At 42.0% G+C, this 25,063-nt stretch overlaps 2 protein-coding genes across 3 annotated transcripts in view; both read right to left on the bottom strand.

Moving 5' to 3' along the window:
* Nucleotides 1-24,241, bottom strand: part of LOC137278626 (armadillo repeat-containing protein 6-like) — a 30,601-nt gene extending 6,360 nt beyond the window's left edge. The window contains exon 1 of the mRNA XM_067811105.1: nucleotides 23,826-24,241. The gene's annotated coding sequence lies outside the window, so the exon portion shown is untranslated. The remainder of the gene's footprint in view (nucleotides 1-23,825) is intronic.
* LOC137278627 (uncharacterized) lies at nucleotides 5,521-21,277 on the bottom strand. Of its 2 annotated transcripts, none has more exons than XM_067811106.1 (2): nucleotides 21,208-21,277; nucleotides 5,521-7,333 (listed from the first exon to the last, which is right to left on the bottom strand). In XM_067811106.1, the coding sequence occupies exon 2, from the start codon at nucleotides 7,303-7,305 to the stop codon at nucleotides 6,013-6,015; it is 1,293 nt and encodes a 430-aa protein (XP_067667207.1). In that variant the 5' UTR covers nucleotides 7,306-7,333; nucleotides 21,208-21,277; the 3' UTR covers nucleotides 5,521-6,012. The 2 variants fall into 2 exon arrangements, with proteins under 2 accessions (XP_067667207.1, XP_067667208.1); XM_067811107.1 differs by lacking the exon at nucleotides 21,208-21,277 and adding an exon at nucleotides 11,795-12,033.
* Nucleotides 24,242-25,063: the final 822 nt, after the last annotated feature.

The following is a 25,063-nucleotide window of genomic DNA, read 5'->3' as shown; positions in this document are numbered from 1 at the left end:
GTGTGCACGACGCAACCAACCAATAAATATATCAGTCAGTGATACTTTGGATGTTGGCCATTCTTTTCAATGTATGCAGGTGCGTATCTAACATTACTCAACCACTAAAAAACAACAACAATATAAACAAAAAACCCAAATACCCCAAATACCCCCAAAACCCCAATAACACGGTGTCCCCCACCGTGATAATGCTGGAATATTGCTAAAAGTGGCATAAAACCAAACTTACTCACTTACCCACCAAAAGTGGACAGGTAAACGAAAACAGTACGTAATCCTCAGTGGTGAATACATGTGGTATTTTACTGGAAATGACACATACCCTTTCATTACGTGTTTTCTGACTGATGGTTAAAACAACTCTCAATTTTGATAATTGTAGCGTTTGTATCACATAACACATAACCATTCTGTTGTGTAAACAACTCATTTTCGCCTCAATCCCATTTAAACCTCTCATGTATAAGTGGGTGCGCTCACACACACACACACATCACCCAAAGTTACTTCTCTTGTATCACTTGCTTGACAGCAACATTAAAATTTGTCTCGAAACGTTGCCTATACAGAATAAAGAAGTTGTATATCCATGGAAAATAGTCCTCATTCTAAATAACCAGTACCCTAAAATTGATAAAATATTTTGTAAAAATACTGCAGTTGTATCTACATGCTATTTCAAAACCGTTTATGTACTGCTAGAAACATACCAATCACACAATGATATAATGTTGACAGGTAAGTTCTATCAGGGATTATCACTTCTGTGCAAAGGTACCTTTGAATGAATGACCCTCAAATTGATTGAGCTCACTGCCATTTTACGTTCTCTTCGTTTAATTCATCCACTCACAACTCTGTGTACAAACTATACTGTATGTATATGTGGACAGGTTCCGTTCTTGGCGTATTGTCTCTCCGTCGTGATACGGAGCTCTGAAATGGATGGTGAAATTGTGAAAGAAGTATGGGTCGTGTATAAGCCTTTTGTAGATACATCTACTATTTGTAGCTCAGTGTCGGGTCGTAATGACAATGTCAAAATATGAGAGGCTAGTCTAGGACTTTGTCTCCCTTTTTCACTCAGTCTCACAGGAACTCACTAGTGACTGCTCGTATCTTCCCGTAACCTACTACTCGAGGTAGTCACAAAAGTGACAACAGGTGGTTACATTGTGAGCATATGACTCATGTCTTCGCTGACAGATACAATGAGGATGCATTTCTTTTCCACCACAACTGACAGATGTGTCAGTGACATCAATCAATCGTTTCATGGAACGACAGCAATAATGGAAATACAAAAATGTTTCACTAACTACTTTATTTTGACCTGCAATTCACTTAACAGGAAGAACCAGATGTAGTCGATCTGATATATGAGGGGATGTCAATAAGTTTTGAGCCTTGCATAGAAAAACACAAAATATTGGTATGAACCACATGTATTTTTCAACATAGTCCCCGTGTGAGTCAAGAAACTTGTTCCATCTTTTCTGCCAGGCGCTGATGCCATCTCTGTAGAAGGCGCCATTTTGGTCCTCAAACCAAGCCTCAGTAGCAGCAATAAGCTCATTATCATCCTGAAATCTACGACCACGCAAGTGTTTCTTGAGATTTGGGAACAGATGGTAATCACTTGGTGCCAGGTCTGGAGAGTAGGGGGGATGCGGCAAGATTTCGTACCCGCATTCCTGGACAGCAGCGGCTGCAACGCGAGAGGTGTGTACTGGAGCATTGCCTTGATGTAGAAGAATACCACGTCTGATCTTACCCCGGCGCTTCTCCTCGATTGACTGTCGCACTTGCCTCAACAAGTTAGCGTAATATTCCCCATTCATTGTTCTTCCTTTTGGTAAGTAATCTATGTGGATGACGCCTTTGCTATCCCAGAAGACCGTCGCCATTACCTTCTGCACTGATCTGGAGGCTTTGAACTTTTTGGTCCTGGGAGAAGTGACATGTTTCCATTCCATGGATTCTTATTTGCTCTCAGGATCATAGTGGTGGATCCAGGTTTTATCACAGGTTACTAGCCTAAAGTGAAAATCTTCTGGATTCTTGTTGTATCTGGTTAGCATGGAGTTGCTTATGGTGACCCTTGTTTGCTTCATTTCATCTGTAAGCATTCTTGGCACCCATCTTGCGCACACCTTAGACATGACGAGATGTTCATGAAGAACTGTCTCGATGGATCCGTGTGAAATGCCTGTGGTCTCCTCTAACTCACGGAGTGTGATTCGACGATTTTCCAGCACAAGTCTACGCACTCTGTCAATGTTTTCCTGACTAGTGCTTGCTGTTGGGTGACCTGGACGGGGGTCATCTTCAAGACTCTCTCTACCATGCTTAAATACATTGACCCATCGTTTGATGGTAGCAGATGAAGGGGAAGACCTCCCGTAAACATCTGAAAGCCTTTCTTCAATTTTCATCGCCGTGTTTCCTTGAAGAACTAAAAACTTAATTACTGCTCTATACTCAATTTTATTCATTTTCACTGCCGTGAGGGGGGTCTCTTTCTGTCAATGTGAGCTGTTCAATAACTTCTGAGAGTAGGATACCAAAACTTATATATCACATCAACTACACCCCAAGGTTCAATGCCGTGCCATAGGCTGTGACACCTGGGTATGAAAAATGCTCAAGGCTCAAAACATATTGACATCCCCTCGTACCACTTTGAGGTAAAGCTGGGAAAGTGGGAGGTGGATGTGAACGAGGGGGAAGCTTGAATATTCCTGGACACGCCTATGAGGCCACGAATGCTGATTATGTGTCAGTTGTGGACTTAGTTATAACAGGCAAGTTTGTAAATTTGCATGTTCGTTTGCCGTTTCATAAATGCCATATTTAGCAACTTGTATATGCTAGACGTCGACAATCTGTAAGTGGGCGAGTCACTGACGGACATCATTGACATCTTATACACATAATGTAGATATCTGCGTTCACCAAGTCAGCGAGTCTGACCACCCGATCCCGTTAGTAACCTCTGAAGGCTGGACAGCTTAATTCCAATTCTAACCCGGATTATCACAGGTTGTATATGAAAATGATCAACTCTAAACCGAGTATATCACTTCATTGATAATTTTTATTCAATGTTCATTATATCTTTGTGAGTAACTTATTTTCACATCTTTTATTCGGAATTACACTTTCTCCGGAAAGTACAGATTCTAGTACTTTTGTTGCGTCCCATCTGGGTTCGGACCCACACCCTCAGATTCAAGGTCACAGAGTCAGCGGCATAACCATCGCGGCTTCTACATGTTATAATTTTTTAGGATTACACTTTATGTGGGGTACATTTGTGATTACATTGTGTTAGAGTCCAGATTCTAGTACTATTGTGTATGTTGTTTAGCATCTTTCATGTTATGCTGCAGGCACAGTAGTTCCATGAAACTACTGATTGTTTCCTCGCCCGCCACCAGAAGACCCCGCAATCACATCCATATTGCAGGAAGAATGCTAGGCCATAACTACATTGATTATGAAAAGAAAACGTCTATTGTTTGTTTGGCAAAACGTGAAATTATAACCGGACGATGACAGCACGTAACTACGTTGACTCAAACAGAATGTAGCTTTTGATTCTATCTCGAAACCCATGGAGCATCATGGAATGAGATTCGAACTCGAGTGAAGACGCTGTTGCGTTTGCTTTCCCCAGGTCCAAATTCACTAAAGAACGTCATATGAGTTCTATGCTTATTTTGCTTCCGAAATGAGCCTTTAGAATATTTCAGTATATTTGACTTTTTTCGTCAAATGCATTTCTATGTTGTGATAGAAGGGATGGGCACGGGGTGTGGTAATATGAGAATAACAAAGCAACATACGGTAGGATTACATTTTCCACGTACTGGAATCTCGGTTAGTTCTGTAGACGATTCAAAGAGAATAATGGACGAATATAGGAGAATATGAACGACTATGAGTTATTGCATGTTTCAAAATGTTCAAACAACACGGGGAGAGGCAGCCAGTATGATCAAAGTCTTGAACTGTAATTCACAGTAAAGGTTCAAAAGTTAATATGTTAACGCTCGTTATACTGCCGACCTAGGCACCCCAAGCATTTATAATCTATTGTACGTTCTTTCGTCTTTTGTACTCTCACAATACAGAAACCTACGTGTCCTGCTGATTGTCATTTTGCCCCAGGAACGCCCGTCTTTGGTCTACCTCTTGTTATCAGTCGATGTCCCTTTGTACGGCTGGTGGCACGGCGGATCACCGTTCGACCTAAACGTAACCAGATGTTTCTCAGCAATAGATCATTGTGACATTAAGTTTGTTCTTCACTGACTGAAAATATCAGGGAAGAGAAGGTGGTGACAAACTACGAGTCTCGCAAACATGTTCTAGAGTAGCACAACTCTGTATACTAGCATATACATGTGTGAACACACTCAGTACATGTGTGAACACAGTCAGTACATGTGTGAACACAGTCAGTACATGTGTGAACACAGTCAGTACATGTGTGAACACACTCAGTACATGTGTGAACACACTCAGTTCACATGTAATCTCTCAAACCGAATATATCTGTTTACAGCAAACCTTATTGCTCCCTGTATTCAACACAAAACCCCACTAAACTGCTCAGCGATATCTGTTAGCTTATGATATAGGAATATAGTACCTGTTAAGAAAGCAATAGTTGGTTTCTTTTCGAAATCGGGTAAATTCGAATATTTCGACAGATGGTGATGTCTGTCAATGACAGAACATAGTCGACAGAATTCTTTCGAGGTGGACAGGAGAAGAAAGACGAACTGGCCAATGCCTAGATAAGTTGTTACAGAGAAGAGTGAGTGAGGGAGTGAGTTTTTGTTTGTTTTACGCCGCGAACGCTTTAACTGCTAGGCTACCCCACCATTCCAGTTGCAGTGGAGATGTCGCGGAACTGTCAGCTGTTGCAGTGGAGATGTCGAGGACCCGTCAGCTGTTGCAGTCCTAATGACAGTCTGTGTAGAATCCAAGGAGATGTAATAACAGTAAGGGTGGATAACGTTGTCATTCATTCGTTACAAGCACACTCAGGCTGATCTAAAATACGTGACAGATATCATATTACACACGTTGTACATAGTGTGGTGTCTTGATCTTTGATGTTCCCTTATGTCGTGAATACAGTGATTGTTTGCGTAGACGCCCAAGGAGCGGGCACTGTACAGATTCCGAAGGAAATAGTGTCTGAACACTCGCTATCTCACTTGTTTGGCTCAATATCGATCCCTTCGGACCCCAGCGACTCGATGATAACGCCGGTGATATGCACCAACTGGAAGTAGCACCATGAGGGACGACCCATTACACCCGTGTAATGTCACCAACACCCATAGGTATCTCGGCAACAGCTAACATTGCGGTTTGCTGCTTCTGTGGTAATGCATGCAGACAGCACGGACAAAAGCACTCCCATGAAATACCAATAATGACAGTCTATTCATATAGCGCACGTTGCCAATCTTGTGCACAAACAAACTCCAAGAAACCCGAATTATCATTTCTATGTATTCTAACATAAAATATGTTTTAAATTTTGTAATACTTTAAGCAACATGACCTAACCTGGACGAATGCGTATCATCTCAGGGGTTCAAAAATCCCATCGTCCGACAATGTCCTGTATCTATACGCAATGTGACTGAGTGCAATAAATTCATAAATTGGTGTTAACATACCTACAAGTATAGGGTTGGCGCAACTTGCACTGTACAAGAATACATACAGGAGATGACATTCCTCTCGACTTTTGGAGAGATACTGACTAAACGTGACTTATTTCATGACATCAATAAATGTGTTTAGCAGGCAGAACTTCAGGAACTACCACAAAAACGAGTTCGCAACCAGCAGCGGAATCCAGATCGGCTCACTCACAAATGCTGACATTTACGTTCTAAATTCGTGATTCATCTCTGTGTTTATCCCATTCGCAGTGTCCGCACCAAGATAAAGGCTACATTTTGCTGAAACCTCCACACTAATTCACAACTGAGCAGACGCCGTGAGTGATTCTTGTTCAGCTTTACGTAATACCTCGAACAACAGCATCTGGTCTTTAGCTAAAGTTTGGATCCCGGAGAGGTCTATCAGTTCCTCTGGTACCCGAAGATACCGACACTTATTCATATCTGTCCATAAATTGAACAAACGCCGACGATAATCTGCTTCGTGAAGAAACGTCGGAGTATGGTCGAAATCCACTTTCACCTGTCTCCTCTTTGTGAGCCGTTTTCCAATCTTGGCAGAACTTACCCTCTCACCTACAATGAGACTTTTCAAAGATTCGGCCTTAGTGATCGCCACCTCGTCCACCTCTTCGAGGGGACTCGTTCGTCTCAGATACTCGTCTATTTTCAGAAGGAACTCCTCTTTCCGGAGCTCGAGCTCCTCCGCTCTGGCCAGCTCCTCCTCTAGAAGCTCCTGTCTCCGCTCTTCATACAAATCATCCCCCAAGTTGGAGTCTATTGAATCATCAGATGGGTACATGGATTTCAACTCCCGACTCTGACGACGGTTGAGAGAAGCTGATGGTGCGCGTGCATCCTTTTCAGCCTGAGAGTGAGAAGAAAAGGGGGAATGTGTGTGTCCGTGAGAAACGTTGTTATATGACGCCCCAGTCGTGGGTCGGGACACAATCAGTTTCGTCTTGTCGAAACCTACACATGTCGATGTAGCGGGTCTTTTATTCACTTCATCGCCATTTGTTTCGTGAGCGTTCGATTGTCCGATTGTGAAAGCACTGAAAGGTCTCGGCTTGTCATTGTTAGGAATCACGTCTACAGACAATCTCCGCCTTGTGACGTCAGAGGCTGGAGCATCGATGAATACACCGGTTACTGAGTTGCTCCTGCGGAGACCAGGTAGAGTGGGAGTAGTTTGAGAGGTTCCTTCATTATGCCCTGTCAGACGAGGATGGGCACTAGATGCCCTGTCTCGTAAAGGCCTCTGAAATTTAAGTCTCCTGGATGCTGCTGCGATTTTTAAAGCTCCACTGATGTTCACTGAATTGTACGCCGGTCGCAGTTTGCCGTCTGCTTCGAGTTGTCGTAGATCTGAAATTTCGTCCGCTGACAGGTTGGACTTGATTCTGGACACCTTGTCCTTCAGACGCCGGTAGTTGACTTTGATGATTCTGTGGTCAAGGTCGAGCAGTTTTAGGGAGTATGTTTTCTCCAGAGTCAGGGTTTGTAGGGACTTTTCCAGACACCGTTGTTCCTTCATGTTGAAGGTCACAGCCGCTACTTCTTTATCGCTCCCGTACTTCCGGCCAGACATAGTACTTTTTTGTTACCTACCGAGCCGCCTGCAAAATGATATATATTATTATTAATAGTGTTTACTTCAAAAGGACACCAACAACACCGAAAAAACAGACACACACAGAGAGATAAACACACAAAAATGTTGAAAGGCTTTTTACTTAGATAGTATTGAGTATTTAACAATAGTCATGTGTAAGATCTGGCTTATTTTATAAATAATGATAGCCACGTCCCTACACATGATGAAATGTGATGGTACTCGATGGCGTGTAATGTGTCAATCGACTGGATGTAGGTACTCAACAGTATGCGATGGTACTGTAGCACACGACGCTATGTGACGGTCCTCGACGACATGTCACAGAACAGTGAAGGTTGTCACGGTTCCGACATCGTGCGTAATGGCACTCGTCGGTATGTCATGGTATCCGATGAACCACCGAGTTCCTCGTGGTATCATCAACATGATTTGTTGCTTTCCAATTAGTTATAGTCATAGGTTACACACAGCCGCATCACCATGGCACTATGACGTACGTGACAACAAACTGACGTACGTACAGTCAGAATGTGTACGTCACAGTGGTAACTTGGAATCACCACTCTACTGTCCGAGTTCACGATACGTTGTCACATATTGAAACCTCACCAAGAAACACAAGAAACTCTTCACGTAATATGATTGTATAGAAACAACATGAAAATACTGTCTGAACTCAGCACAGTGTTATATCGAGACAAAAGCATGAGTTATTAACCATGAAACAGCCGCATTGCCATCGTACAACGTCCAAAATATCAGCACCCTGTGATTCTGTCTCCAATGCAATACAGCTAATCCAAAGGCTACACCAGCCTACCTGTGGCTAAAGCATTGACCCTTCGGATTATGTGATTCCACTTGAAGAGAAATGGCCATTTCGCATGTAAAGAAAACATACCATTACAACGTGCAAATATTTGCCCTACCACTTCCAACTCGCCCTGAGGTGTTACCAATACTGAAGCTGTGTTCTGGTTACTGGGGCTAATAGTATTGTTATAAGCCATACAAGAACTGGTGCGTTCGGTCGATACAGATCATTTGCTTGGTTCGTTCTGTGTATTCGTTTGTTGAGGTTTTGTGTAGATTGTTTCCTTAAAAAAGTTGTTTAACAAACAATCATGAAAATATTGACATAGTTCACTGAAGTTACCAGGGAGGAGTGCAGAAAAAGGACAGCGAGGCGTTCGAGAAGCGCGCGCCCTTGTGCCGACAAAGTTGTTTATTTATTAAAATGTGCTGTGCCGTCTCTATACTTTCTCGTACATATAGCTCTCTTTAGTGACAGCATGTGGTGAAAGTAGTAGTAGTAGTAGTAGTAGTAGTAGTAGTAGTAGTAGTAGTAGTAGTAGTAGTAGTAGTAGTAGTAGTAGTAGTAGTAGTAAGTAGTAGTATCTTCCCCCAACTTGTCTGTGACGTGCTTACCGGTAAACAATAAACAGTTGTCCCTCGCCATTGACTTTAATGATATTGTATAGGATAGGTTAGGTTGTGGATCTGACTTATGAGATGGGAGGAGACCTTGGAAAGTGCTAGACTTAAATGGAATAGTGTGGAGCTGAGGGGTCTAGGTGACACAGATGATAGTCAGTTGTGATGAGTAAGCGACATGATGTGGGACGGAGTTGGATGGGACAAACTGGGACATGTGCGGGAGGTGTGAAGAAATCAAACGTATATATGGAATACTCGCAGAAATACTCACAGGAACATGGGCAGCAGTAGGTCCCAGGACTGAGTGAGGCTGTGCCGTTTTTGTTGTATGTAATATGAAAACACCCGCTGAATGTCTAGTGAATCAGATCACGCTGTTGTGATGTTTAGAATTGCTTTGAAAATAGTGACTGACCATAACTGTGGATTACCATTGTTCTTTTTGATCAGTGGTGAATGGTCTTACAAACACCAAACCAGATTGCTATGTGAGTCGAAGAGATCGAGGGGGTGTCGCTTTTGTCAAATTCACTTTACAAGGTCATTTGCTTATAGTTTGAAAATCATTTGATTTCTTTTCCTTATACTGAAAAATAAACTTTACTAACGACTCCCACAGGTATGTTTTGCCACTGGCACTCCACACTCCCATAACTTGCAATGAAAAATGGTAAGTTTTTGTCTGTTACCTGCCGCGGTAAACCAAGCCAGTCGGCCAGCCAAAGACTCCGCGTTTCTTCAGAAGTGCATTGTATATGTTGCTTGTTTTGTTACAGTTTGCTGATCTGGAGTTTGTGTTTCTATATTATGCTATGTGGTCAGACTGCATTTATATACAATCCACACATCACCAGAAAGTTGACGCTATCAATCTCATACACAAAGGGTAATATCGCAACATATTTGTTTGAAAGATAAACGCTGTGGAGTACAGACCTAGACATAGAAGAGTCATGACTACAATGTCTGTGATTGACTCTCCGATTTGTGGAGATATTCTGACTACCAATGACCTGTCGATATAAGCCGGTCGAAATCCATCCATCAATTACGAGCCCACACTTAGTAGTGTCTGTGCAGTGTTTGTGTCCGGGATCTCGACATCTGTCAGCCACTTAAGTACGTAAACCGCTTATAGGGCGGACGAATTGATTTGCACTTGTAGAGATACTGCTATTTTTTCGTTTATGAATAATATAAAATACTGTGTGCACAGATTCGAAGTACCTGCTTCATAAGTTGACAAATGTTAGATAAACCTCTCTGTCATCGTTCGATCTTAAATGTGTTATCTTCAGTATTCTGGGTTTTTTGGGCTGTTGTACAAGGTTTTTATTATTATAATTATGATTATTATTAAAGCAAAGGCAATGTTGTACAAGTATTCGTTTGGAAATAAACAAATTACACTCTATGAATTTCAATGTACAACATACGGAATTGAAAGCATGAGGAGGACATCTTCAATATTTTATGCTTGATATTCTCTATATGATCAGTAATCACGTTAGAGACGTTGTATAGCACTAAATGAGTTAAATGAATCACATTACACGGGGTTTAGTATTCGTTATACCATCATCTAAATCAACCCGACTACCATCTGAATCTCTGTTGATTTAAAACGTCATCTCTTGATCCGACCAGGTATGTCCCATAGACAGGCCCGGTCAGCCGTACTTAATAGGTTTACATGCTTCTATATTCTTATTGTAGGTATGGTCCAAACGTTCGTGCGTACCAGCCCCTATCGAGGATGTGTGCATCAATGCACGTGTCAGTACTCATGTGTCTATATTTGAGGTAGCGCCACACTCTACGATGTTATAGAGATCTTGCTGAAAAAGGAGACCTTCACGTTTATCGAAATGTCTTCTGCAGAGTGTCACAACGCAAATTAATCATTGTGTCCGATATTCAATACATTAGTTGAAAAAAAACAGCGGACAAAATACACGTATTGTTTACCCACACTTATCGATCCAATTGACAGCTCAATCACAATACTACACGCGTGCGTTGCTGTATCAGCCGTGGAGCGTTGTGTTTGTCTCTCGATGTACAGGGACAGATTTATGAATATATTTCTGAGTAATGTCAGTTTTGGAGACGAGTTAACCCTACGATTCACAGTTTATTTATTTCGGGTCATCGAGTTCTATCAAATTTACGACTTCTTTTGTCTCGAGTTTGATTTACGACAATATGTCACGAACGGATTACGACATACAGGTGTGGCGGTTACTCGATTCAGTCTTAGCATACCTTGCAAATAAAACGGGGACCGTCTCCTTAATCTTATACTTTGCTTACCCTGACAATGGACGTATGTTAACACACAACCACATTGTAAATTCCTACAGTGTAGACCAAGCAAATGGATTTCCAGATTACTTTTTACAGACACTGTAAGGCACATGATTTACAGGGACGGTAGTGACAGGAGGAGCCTTTAACTGGAACGTTACAGACTTTCATCTATATTTTTAACCAAACATAGTTTGCATTTTGACACATATAAGATACCCACAAACCCACAAACCTTAAATATATACTACTAACTACTGAAATAGCATAAGTGAGTGAGTGAGTTAGTTCTGCGACGCACTCAGCAATATTCCAGCCATATGGCGGCATTATGTATATAATCGTGTCTGGACCATACAATCCGGTGACCAACAGCATGAGCATCGATCTTCACAAGTAGGAACCGATGACGTGTTTCAACCAAGTCATCGAGCCTGACCACCCTATCCCGTGAGTTGACTCTTGCAACAAGCATGAGCTACTGAGTGCCAATATTCTAACCCGAAGTTTCAAGAGTGAGATATTATAAAGCATAACGATACGTGCAAATATTTTTAGTGTTATTCAAATCGACAGTTCAACGACAGTATCAATTTCAAGTTTACATTCATCAGGGCAGAATATTCCTATCAGATTTCGAGAAGTGTATTATGAGACTATAAAATAACGGCCTTCAGTGTTGGACATAGACCATTTTGGCAAAGGATATAACCCATACCTTCACAACGTCGTGACAGGATCTTCGGGAACATGTATGAAGTCCAAGTCAGGTCACCATTAAAGCAGGTGATTTGCATTTGTTTTTCTCAAATACCAGTCCCTTCTCAGACAGGATACAACTTCACAAACTTGAAACAGCCTCGGTACAACACACGTTAGAGTAACCTCAACACATCCTTCATTTTATAGGACCATTTCTTCATGGCGATGAAATCAGAAGGGTTCAATTCCTTATTTATGTAGTCTAACTGGATCTGTGACCTACAGTAGGTATGGAATGTACTAGGTCAAATGTCGAAACGGATCCCTTATGGATTACAGGGCTGTAAAGGTACGTAATCCCAAACTAAACATTGCTACACGCTACTGGGAAGACAGATAAGACTACACTTCATTTATTCACAACAGAATGCATTTCAGTGACATATCCGATGAACAATACTTTGAAATGACAGCATGCAATATGATTTCTAGTTATTCTTTTAGCGTTTATCGTCCTTGACAATTGGTGCCACTGAACTACCCATTCACCCACATCGACTGTAGAATTCGTGTGGTACCATCTACACCCCGGTAACTGAGCATTCGTCTGTGGCATTCTCCGAATCTACCGACTACTTCCTCAGCGGAGCGATCGTGGGGGTCTAGAGGAGGCACTGGGTGTGATGAGGCGGAACTAGATTTGCTTGTTGATCAGTGTCCATGTCGTTGGTGTCGACAGAATTGGTCATTTGATACCTTGGGAATGTATTGTATATTCTCAGTCACTTGTCCATATAATCTGTAAATTGACTTTCGTGACCTTTTCAGGTCACATATGACAAAACCAGTCTCTGCAAGTGCCCTGCTACAGATAGATAACCTGATATGACAGTACCAGTCTCTGCAAGTGCCCTGCTACAGATAGATAACCTGATATGACAGTACCAGTCTCTGCAAGTGCCCTGCTACAGATAGATAACCTGATATGACAGTACCAGTCTCTGCAAGTGCCCTGCTACAGATAGATAACCTGATATGACAGTACCAGTCTCTGCAAGTGCCCTGCTACAGATAGATAACCTGATATGACAGTACCAGTCTCTGCAAGTGCCCTGCTACAGATAGATAACCTGATATGACAGTACCAGTCTCTGCAAGTGCCCTGCTACAGACAGATAACCTGATATGACAGTACCAGTCTCTGCAAGTGCCCTGCTACAGATAGATAACCTGATATGACAGTACCAGTCTCTGCAAGTGCCCTGCTACAGATAGATAACCTGATATGACAATACCAGTCTCTGCAAGTGCCCTCCTACAGATAGATAACCTGATATGACAATACCAGTCTCTGCAAGTGCCCTGCTACAGATAGATAACCTGATATGACAGTACCAGTCTCTACAAGTGCCCTGCTACAGACAGATAACCTGATATGACAAAACCAGTCTCTGCAAGTGCCCTGCTACAGATAGATAACCTGATTTGACAGTACCAGTCTCTGCAAGTGCCCTGCTACAGACAGATAACCTGATATGACAAGAACGAAGACAACCTCACCGCCGTGTGTCTGTAGTCTCAGTATGAATGCTTGTTACAAACGGTGGAGAAGGTTAAGAAGAGTGGGTGCCATATCAAAACTGACGGCTCTGAACGACTGCAGCGTCGAGTGTATTTGCAGAGCGTTGAGAAGAAGCGCAAGTTTTAAGTTTTGTGCTTGGATGAAGCTCAGGTTAAGTCACTTCCCACTCGAAACCGTCAATACAATGCATCGAAAGGGTTTTGCATTGTTGAAAGTAGATTATGCTGTGAATTAAAATACATGCCCAATACCTCATGATTAAATGACAAGCGTGGCACGATCCTTACCGTCACCATCATGTCTCTGGTTTTGACTTAAAGGTTCTTCTATGGCGTGACTCACCATGTGTAGAGGGCACCAATGAAAATGATAAACATCATACTGTTCTTGCTAACGAGGTAGCCATTCACAGCTGGGTGGACTGGGACACATAGTCACAAGACTTTGTCCAAGTTTACTGCACGTTGCTGTACCCGGAACTAGGCGTTTGCCTGTATTCATGTCGCCACCATCTGGTAACATACCAACGGGTTCGTGGGTTCTTTCAAATGTGCAGGGGTGTGTACTTTACACTAGGGGTTGTGACAACACGGAAAGAGTCTGTACACAAATTTGACTCCTGGGCTTTTACACCCGGTCACAGGTGGGCTCGATCCCGACATCTCCACCTCCCTGGATCACTAGCCAGGTGCATTAGCCAGCTCGCCCATCGCTCACCCCGGTTGTGTATGCTTACAGCCGAGTGTTTGACTATTTCATCCCCATGAAAGCGTGACGCAGCAGTACAACTGCCTAAGAAATACGGTTGTAGACATAGCTGACTCATACCGTGTGGTTCTGAAAGACAGAAACAATATCGGTATATGGCATCTGTGAAAGCTAATCAACATTCGATACGAAATATCGACCAGCGCATCCTGATAGGGTCAAAGGACGCAACCCTGCATTGCGAATTGATCTTGATCTCCAGATTCGTACGTTATGCGTGGAATAACTCAAACCAGACCGTAACCTTAATGCAACCTTTCCCCTCCATACATTAACGCATGAATGTTTGTATTTTTGTTGTACACCTATTTTCGATGTTGGTAACGCTGGGAGATCATAAATCCTAGTAAATCTCTTGCTGTGAGAAGCAAAGACACATCTTTATTCCCGAGACCCCCAGCGCTGACGCCGATCAGTTGTCATACACCACCAGCAGCCCACACGAAGTAATAATTTCAATTCAGGGCGTCATAACAGACCCACCGAATAAGGTTGATCGCAGTACAATGCACACTTAGTATGATTTAATTTATTTTAATGTGTTGGCCAATTGTGCTGGGTTAGGTCGTGTATCAAAAGCACACAATATAGAAGTAATAAGTGTCAAACTCGCTGAAATAAGGAACGATAATGTGTAACGCGAGATAGAATCAAATGTTTGAATGAATGTATGGTTAGGTTACCAAGCATTTCCTGATATGGCATAGTATCTGTCCTGTTCAGTTCACAACCTCGTCATAAGGATAAGGTGTGTCCTGTAAGGACTACATATTTAAACAAATTCTGTGTTACACAATCCTTTGAGCATTTATTGAGTCGTTTAATCATGTATTGAGTATCGGTATCGGTATTGACAGTTCTTTTATAGATATACCTATACCAGGGATATACCTGACAAAAGGAAAAACATGACTACAGTCATTATCTCATAGGGAAATGTCGTTCTACGTCTTAACGTATAACACATTGAAGAAGGACATGATAAAATTGAAAGAAATAATCCTAACAGCTTTGCATCCTCTTACAACGGTATGACGCGGTATGAAATATCAAGGAACGTTAATTCTCGAAACAGTTGAATATTCATGACTGACCCCAAACAACCTGAAAACGTATGCTTTATCTATTCAAAGACTAAATACTCAGTATTCCATACATCAGTGTTCTGGTGTTTCAAGATCAACTTGGAATATCATTAAGTAATTTCTTTCTCCATGGAAGGGTAACATGGGATGTCAATACAACTATTTCGACACACAAACACCAGGCACAATCAGTTTATTGGAACAGGGGCACCAGGGGGTTATGTCCACAAACATCATTGTACAAAGTCAGCCGATGAGCGATTCCGGGTAGACCACTCTGTTTCTTTGTCCGATGATACATACAGATTTTTCTGTCAGTCATGTTTTCCGCGAGTTTTTTCTCACTTCGACTTATTTTCTCTTGAAACACGTGGACGGAGACTGCGACGTCCGGAACAGCCAGGGGTGTCACGATTCACCGATGCGCCGGTGCATCGTCGCCAAGCTTTTTGCGATACGATAAATGTGATTTTATATCGGCTCGGAGGTTTTTTCACGTCTGTCGATTGCATATTTTTAGTCTTAATGCATTTGTCTCTTGTATTTTTTACACAAAACCGCAAACGTGACTTGCTGAGAGTTGACTGGAAGTTGTCCTTTCTCTAATAATCTCTACCCGTCACAGAAATGAAGTGGATTTGTTGCATACAGATCTTCAGTGAACTATAATTTCAACATCAGGCAACTTACCATCAAGGTAGTGGCTCCTTGCTTTGCACAAAATGTCGGAAATATCGCGATAGTATATAGTATCATGACCTCAATATCTAGATGCGTATCGTATGGTGAGGCACCTGTATCGTGCCACCCCTACAGACAACTGTAGTTAATGTTGACGTGTGCCCTTTTGTATGCATTGATATCTTGGCGATAGCCCCAACATTTCCCTTTATGTCTGCCCCCAAGATGTCCAGATATGTCTGCCCCCAAGATGTACTGACATATCTGCCCCCAAGATGTCCCGATATGTCTGCCCCCAAGATGTTCTAATATGTCTGCCAGACGATTTCATGTATGTTCGGAGATAAGAATCGAATCCTCAAGTCATTACAGAAAAGCGTGAAAGTGAACCTCGCTCAGTACACTATTTAGAGTGGAGGCTGTGTGCTGGGCAATACATCGACAACAGCAGTTCATATCGACTTTCCTTCCTCTACTTTATGCCTTTTGAACTGAACCCATTCCAAAGAATACACCATGATTTATCCGAGCACGCCCGAGTGACTGCCTGTCGTCCCATAGTTGGCCACTTAGCGCACCTGGTCACTGTGCACACCATAACATCGTCCATCTCTATCAAATATCGCTGACGTTAAGCAATAATCAATAGCGCCCAACAGGCCCGAGCACCCTGTTGTGTGTTGTTGGGCTCAACAAGGATTTCCTCGTCGCCATCACAGCCGTGTTTGCTGACAAGGTGCTATTCTGCCTAGCTGTTCCTTGGGCCTCCCGTGACGCCGGTCATTGTATACGGTATTGTCACTTCGCTTTCACTACCCTTTAAGGGCCGGAGAGCGCTAATAAATACGTTTGTTTTATCTGGAAACGAAATCGATATTGATTTTAACATCAAAGAAGTGTTGCGATTACTCTTTGCTGTGTTCTTAATGCTGAGTGTGCCTAGAAGGTTGAATGATATCACTGGGAATAGGAATGATATCATCTTGCGATCGAGTGAGTGAGGGAGTTGGGTTCAACGACTGTTTAAACATTTTTTTTCAGTTGATCATTACTCGGTGTGTGGTGTTTCACTGACAGATCGCTAGCGTATATAAGGGCGATTTGTAATAATCGTGTCTAGACAAGACAATTCAGTATTGGACATTAGCATTCATGTGAAATAGAGACAATCATCAACCCAGTCAGAGAGCCCGACCCCACGACCCCGTTAGTCGCCCTCACGACCCAGTCTAACCAGACCCAGATCCTACCCTGGCCCCAACTCTTCTCAGTCACACTACGACGCCCCGTCTTAGTGTAGAAGGAAAGTCATCAGTAGGACAGATGGAAGATGGTGACCAACATGGGGAAGGAGGCTGCCACCCAGTCAATACATACTCCCTCGTTATCCTCGAGCAGCGGATCCTGTTGTAACTAAGAAAGTAAAGACTTCACAGCGATGAAAAAAGAACATCCACCACTGGCGTTATGTTGATATAATATATGTCCGTACTGGCTGTGACATAGACATTGCAAGCCACTTGAAACGTTAAAAAACCAGGAGGTGATTATTGAATCAATGGCTGTACCGATCTCACCCGGATTCCTGACAAAGCAAGCTGGAAACATGCCCAGGTAACCCCCCAATTCAGGGGGTTTTGTAGATGATGTATCACTGATCCATAACAGGCGTATCGTCTTGCTAAAAAATTACCATAATTTAGACATAATAGCTGTAGTGTAGACACAATAAACATTGCATACCCGGGAGTCGCATGTATGCTACAATATATATAAAGATGTCAAAAACCCGTTGAAGCCAGGAGGAAGTTTACACGATCAGGCCAACTTGATGACGTCAGATGATGTTAGCTGTAGCGAGGACACAAACGGTCACAAAGAGACTTTCTAGAATATCTTCATGAAATACTGTCTTTTGCAGACAATACATTGATTGAATGATGGCTGTTTCAGAGAATACCTCAAATGCCTACAAGGATATTTAAGGGTTTTTTAATGTTATTTGCACAACACTGGAGATCCAGATGAGTGAGTGCGGGTTTGTGAGAAAATTCCATCTCTATCTTGACATATGTAGTCACAAATCCAGCACTTACACTGGGCGAATGTCGTGACTTGTTGTGTAAGATCTTTCCGAGACTTGTTCGATCAACCTTACCCTCTCATCCTATTCCAGAATTAGGAAAACCTCTATGCATTAATCCAAATGTCATAAAGAAAAAGAAAACCTCCAACTGATTAGTGCTATGTGGCATCCACGTCTACAGTTATTGCATTCCTGGAAGTGAGTGGCAGGGTCGTTAACTGCCATTATGGAAACAAGCACGGGCTTACACATGATTGTTGCAAAAAAGATTGAGCAAGCCTTTATTACTGTCTAAATATAAGGCTTTCTATCTGTGGGGATGACACGAAAAAATGGCTTTTAAGCGCCTGATTGGTAAAAACATTCTTAAAAAATGATAGACTGAAGAACAATGGCGGGGAGTTGATGATTCTACCATTACCATATTACATCTCATTCAAAGCCATATAGAACGAAATAGTTCCTGCGTTAGAATTCTTTATGCCTCTGCATTCAACACCATACAGTTACATACACCAAAGTGAACATTACCACATACATCAGTATATGACCATCTGATCTGATGGGCACTGACTGACTCGCCTCAGTTTGAACTTTCTACAATGACAATTACAGTACTGAGCCTAGATTTTCTTAGCGCTAAGAGAGCTTCGAAAATCTAGACCCTGGGTCCCATACCTCAAAGCGATCTTAGCGCTAAGATGATCCGTAACTCTTATACTTTAACACAGACATCTCTGTCGTCACTCCATGATCGCTTTGAGGAACAAACTCCTGGATAAGTGGTGTCTGACAAGAACTAACAAAGGCAATACATCTTAAAACGACAGACATCAAGTATCCACCTGAATTCTCCTTCCAGTGCCTCTTCAGACAAGGTACATGCACTTGTACGTGCCCGCAACTGACAATGCTGAACAAAACTTATTGTTTTAACCTCTCAAATTCGCTGCTGTAACCAAGGTTTGTGATAAGCTTTGCAGCTGTTGTCTGTTGGATACACGCCTGTATACCTGTCTGTCTCTAATCCGCTGTACAAGTGAAGTAGGTTTTAATGGATTTAGATAACTCAAGAGTATTACGTTTACTCGCATATACATGTAGATAAAAGACACGAAACACTTGTCAGAGGGGGGAATTGGGGAAATGATATCAAGTGAAATGGCAGGATTGAGATTGGATTGAGTTAGTATGTGGACGAATCCTGTTGTCTCCGACATTACTTCAAGTGTTACTACATTGGATTGTCTGTCTCGATATTCCTGCGTTGTCCAATGGATCTGTTCCTCCCTTTTATCTACACGTGAAGTCTCTATACACCCGAGTTTCATTAGACCGGCAGAATTTTATCCCCATCTCACTGGTTTGGATTCGATTGGCGATCCACTGATCTATAACAGATATCGACTGAGTCAACACTTCCCTCGGTACTTAATAAATCTGATGGCCATATTTCTCTTACCAACAGCACAAAGGAAACAATTTGTTAAAATATCGAGCCATCTTTATCCGACGTTGGTTTTCTGTAGTCTTTGTGACTATTAACTGGCACCACAGCCCCTGTAATGGCAGAAATATGAATAAAAAGGTATTAAAAGTATCTTTACTACTTACTTGAACAACATAGTCCTGACACAACACAGCCTAGGGCCGTATCCACTAATGTCAACACCCCCTACATCACAACAACCCCACAAGTCAACGTACCCTACATCACAACAAATACCACTGGAGTCATATAAACAGATTGGAAGCACAAAACAAAATTAACATTTAGCATGAAACATATTTCATCAATATCTGCAATGTTCAGTATGTTATACACTATATCTGACAGACACGTACGTTGTTGTACGAGGGACGCAAACACGGCTTTAGAGGGCCATTGCTCGATAATGAAAAATCTGGACGTTAATTACTGCTGACGAAAAACGGATTCATCAAAGTTTTAGAGCTTTTACGTCAATAAAACTTGCAATAACCTTGCTGAAAGTGCATTGTTTGATTTGTGTCCGCGCCGTTGTTGTTTATTCATTGCAACTCCTCGTGTTTGAATTATCAGGAATGGAGATTATGGATGGTCTTTATTCCTTCCAAGACCTCGCAGTAGTCATTCCACTTCTGAATGAACAATCTCCATGCGTGTGGAAAAAAGTGCATTGCTTGAATATTTGATAGTCTTCTCTTCACGGGTGTGCGAATGTGCGAGGCAGACGCGTGAGACTCGGTTTTTGGAGTGGAACTGTTGTCTGGCTTCCAAGAGTTTGGTCTTGTTGCCAGTTATTGTTTCCCTGCGCCCACTACCATACACTGGATTAGGGAGACCAAGGTATTCCACAAGACTCTTCACTCACACAGGACACGAGTGATCCAGTGGTTGTAGATACTACTAATAACTGTGTGGAGTTACGCCCCTTAGCTACCTTGATCCGGTAAACTCTGTCCTTATCCCAGATTCGACAAGACTGTGATTCACACAATGCCCATACACGTACAAATTTGTATCAGACCACATGCCGATATACTAGTAACTCAAACTAGTTTTCACAGCGTCGTTACATTTACTGTATCGTAAGTCCCTATTTACTGTATCGTATTTACTCCATCGTAAGTCCCTATTTACTCTATTGTAAGTCCCTATTTACTCTATCGTAAGTCCCTATTTACTGTATCGTATTTACTCTATCGTAAGTCCCTATTTACTCTATCGTAAGTGCCTATTTACTCTATCGTATTTACTCTATCGTAAGTCCCTATTTACTCTATCGTAAGTCCCTATTTACTCTATCGTAAGTCCCTATTTACTCAATCGTAAGTCCCTATTTACTCTATCGTAAGTCCCTATTTACTCAATCGTGATAATCCATGTCAAGACTTGTCACTTCTCAAATGCTCGACAATCAAAGACTTCACAGTTACTTTCTGGAAGAGGCAGAGGTTTCAAATGCTGAAATGCTGAAGTTTATGAGAATGTTCAGGCCGGTTAGTCCTACCTCAGATATTCCACTATAGTCCCCACCAACAGCACACTGCGAGCCGCTCCAGATGCGCGTGTATGGAGATGTCTTTCCTTCCGGCAGATGTGACAATACATAATTATCACTGCACCAATCATAACCGCCGCGAACAATGGACCACAGATTATTCTGCGAGAGTCAGGTATGAAATGACGTTGTTTAGCATGTACACAACTTTGATTTAAGTTATATATCTATTGTATCTCTCACCTTAATGTCGGTGGTAAAGTGACACAGTCTTCAGTCAACAGTACATCCCATCACTACAACCACTACGACTGAGCCGGTTTTGTCTGTGCATCACGCATGACGAGGTATAATCCACAACCGGGATTGTACATCACGGAACAGTCATCACTCACCACTGCTGACAACACTGAATATACAATGTCAACATGGAGATCTGTGTACATTTCAGACTAACTAGGTCTGTATGCGTCCTGTTCTGACGATAATAAGCAGGTTCAACGCAGTTTAGTGCGTGAAATCTCGAACGGTAGATTTACGAGCACACGCTCACGGGCTCACGGGCGCACGCGCGCACGCACGCACTCAAGCACGCACACACACCGGCCTCGATATAAGTTTGTTAAGAACCATATAAAAGTAAAAACACATCGATACGTTTCATCATGCTGGTTGTGGAGTATATCACAAAGTATTTACTACCTTAGCCATAAGATAATCTTTTCCTTATTATTTGTCGCGGGCACATTAAGGACAGCTTTGTTTGGTGTGTCAGCATGACTGTAATCATTGTCATAACGATGTCGTCATGGTACACAGTGTGTAAACATAAACAATACACACCACAGGATGTACACTAGTGCACGGGTCACATTGACATTTGCGCAGTGCAGCTGTTCTCTGAGGTGCATGTGACGCACCAGTTTCAGAGCTAAGTAACGCGACCACGAGACTGAAGGCGATGGCATTATTCCGGAAATGGAATATCACAAGAACTATATACATATATTTTTTAATACATTCTCTGTTTAAAGGGAATATTTTGAGGGCAACGTTACTTTTTTATTACGCACCTTAATGAACAAGATTATAAAAACATGGACGAAGTAATGTTATTCTTGTACATAATTAGACGATTGTTCTGATGTAATACACTATCAAACACCTGCAGATCCGTGTGGAACTCCAAAACAAAATAATGTGGGTTTTTTATGTTGGTTTTTTTTTTTTTTTTTTGTTTGCAAATTGTTATTGCCACATATAATGTAGGAAAGGTACAAGAGATGAACGTGTCCAGATCAGTTAGGTAACCGGAGATTTGCTTCATCGGTCGATATGCATGGCAGGAACAGTAGGATTCATGTTATCAGGACTGGATTTGGCCAGTCTACTCGTAGACATATGGAGATGAATATTTGAAGAATCGGAAAACAAATAAAAAAGAATAAGAAGTTTTACTGACAGATAAGCACGACAGAGGAAATGGTTTCCGTGTGAGAGACGACCATTGCGAGAACGGATATGTTGCCACAGCAAGCCATTAGCTGCCGGAAATACCAGATCGACGCCAGCCATTCTGTTCCAGACGCCAGCATACCTCCGATAATCAATCGGTGATTACCTCATTATCTCAAGATTTGGAAAAACTAACAACATAACTAAGTCACTTTGTCGTTAGTTTCCTACGTCCACGTTTGAGCGCGTCTTATACATGTTTGTGTGTGTTTTCGGTCTGCATTTGATGTGTGTCTGTGTTTCTTTAGTGTGTGGTTTGTTTGGCGCTCGTTCATGTGTGTGTTTGGCGTGCATGCGCTCGAATGTGTGTACGTGCTTTAGCTTTTACGAACTGATACCGTTTTTAAAGTGCTATCTCACGGAGATACCGTACCGAACATTAATCGGCATCACACACAGAGGCCCAACATAACAGAGGCTGACATGTATCAACGCCTTTTGGCATGCCGCATACAGGGTGGATACCCAGAGTCCTCCGTTCACAAGACAGGGGCTTTATTCACTTGACTTCCAGTGATGCGGTTGCCAGAAGTATAAATACAATAAGCACTTATTTATTAGTCGATAGTTTCTGAGACATGAGATATTTCATACATAATGTAAGGTAACAGAGTTTAATTCAAATAATACAATGAGTGGCGCTTGAACGAGCCAAGAGGACTCCCCTGAGGTGATGTTCATCTCAGATCTATAGTGCAGCTATATAACCACCAACAATAAAACTATTTTTGAGTTGGTATTTTGTATCTATCAGTTAGTGAAGGATCTATGATTGTGCTAAACTCCCGTATATCGGGTGTGTCCACACGTCTTATACATCAAGTCATTATTGGATGTGTCAATTTTAATCTCATAGTGTTCGTTATCAACTCAATATTTGAGCCGTCTCCATGACGATAGCTTTTCCTTGACAATACATTCCTTGCCTTTCCTCTTTGACTATATGATACAACACAAGAGGCATTGGAAGATTTATAACTACATCTAAGTAATTCTAATAAGAAACTGAATGACCCAAACTATGCCCTGCGATAAACGAAGACCGCATGTTGATTAACAAACTAAATTTTATCTAACATACTAAATTGTTCCATGTAATTGATACGGAAACACATACAAACCAGTTTATGTGTCAGTTATGTGTGTTTGCCAGTAACTGCCATATCAAAGGACAGGATTCATAAATCTTCTTTCATCTCATAAATCCACATCATGAACCAACTGGCAATCAATGTCCTTCTAAACAAATACTTATATATATATATATATACACCAATTCAAATACAGGTAGTCTAGCACTTCTAAATCTACATAAATACACTAAATGCTGTCAGAATTCTACTCACGGTTGCATGTCTTCCTGCTCTTCTGGAATCCCCCCTCTGTTACCTGTGTTGTACCTGCTTTCTACCTGAGTGTAATACACAATCAGTTGATCGATACTCAACTGGCATGGCCCGTTGTTCCTAGGAGCAACGAGCAAATTAGAAGTTCTTGAGTATTTCAGTATTTAAGCGCTGTTCGTAAGCTCAGGTCATATGGCTAATTTTACGTCCACGACGCCTTGTATTTCCATTTCAATTTCTTTGAAGCCGGTAGAAGCTTCTATCACAATGTTGTTGAAAATATGGCTTTTAAAGTGTTTGTCGAGAGTGAAGACTGTCCTATACAAAGGCTTATGTTGTCTGAGCGGCGTTGTGGCATATCGGTATCCAGACCGTGGAGTGTTTTGAGGGGGTCGGGTGGCACTTTTCGGTAACCTGATAGCTGGTTATAGACATGCGGGAGGTGTGCTGGTGGGATAGGGGTGGAACAGCACGTCACTAAGTTCTAACAGAAGGGATTTAACTCAAACGTCACTTAGACGTGAAAGTGTAAGGACTGCCTTTGCTGATCAGTACACCCTCAAACTCGTGTTGGTTGTATACACACTAGCTGCACAAGCACGTTGGACACGAGTCTATAATGAGCACACTCTTTAATTGCTAATTCAAAGCCTATCATCGTTCGGTGAAGGAATACCTGCACTTCAACAAACAACATCTGAACTTGATAAGTGCTGAAACAAGAGAGAGAGAACAACTGTTACTTTGACACAAGCCACTATCGGTCTGTCCCGACATACGATTACAACAAACATACGACATATGCATTCAGGCTAGGTACTCTGTCATAATAGTACAGCACACATACGACATACACATACATCCTAATATCCTCTATCCTGACATACGATTACAGCACACACACGACATACACATACATCCTAATATCCTCTACCCCGACATACGATTACAGCACACACACGACATACACACACATCCTAATATCCTCTACCCCGACATACGATTACAGCACACACACGACATACACATACAGCAGATACACGGCATACGCCCTCTGTCCTCGGTCCTGACATACGATTAAAGTAGACTTTCGACATACACATACAGGCAAGGTCCTCTGTCTACACAAATGATTAAAGCAGACTTTCATCATATTCATACAGCCTAGGTCCTCTGTCTAGACATACGATATTATAGCAGACATTCGACATACAGCCCTGATACTCTGCACAGTACAT

The sequence above is a fragment of the Haliotis asinina genome, chromosome 3 (assembly GCF_037392515.1).
Source record: "Haliotis asinina isolate JCU_RB_2024 chromosome 3, JCU_Hal_asi_v2, whole genome shotgun sequence".
In the NCBI taxonomy this organism is placed as follows: domain Eukaryota; kingdom Metazoa; phylum Mollusca; class Gastropoda; order Lepetellida; family Haliotidae; genus Haliotis; species Haliotis asinina.
Note: the sequence above shows the minus strand (reverse complement) of the source record. Positions and strands in the feature narration are given on the sequence as shown.

What these genes read in the sequence shown, in the direction of transcription:
- LOC137278627 (XM_067811106.1), bottom strand. Translation starts at nt 7,305, where the DNA reads ATGTCTGGCCGGAAGTACGGGAGCGATAAAGAAGTAGCGGCTGTGACC.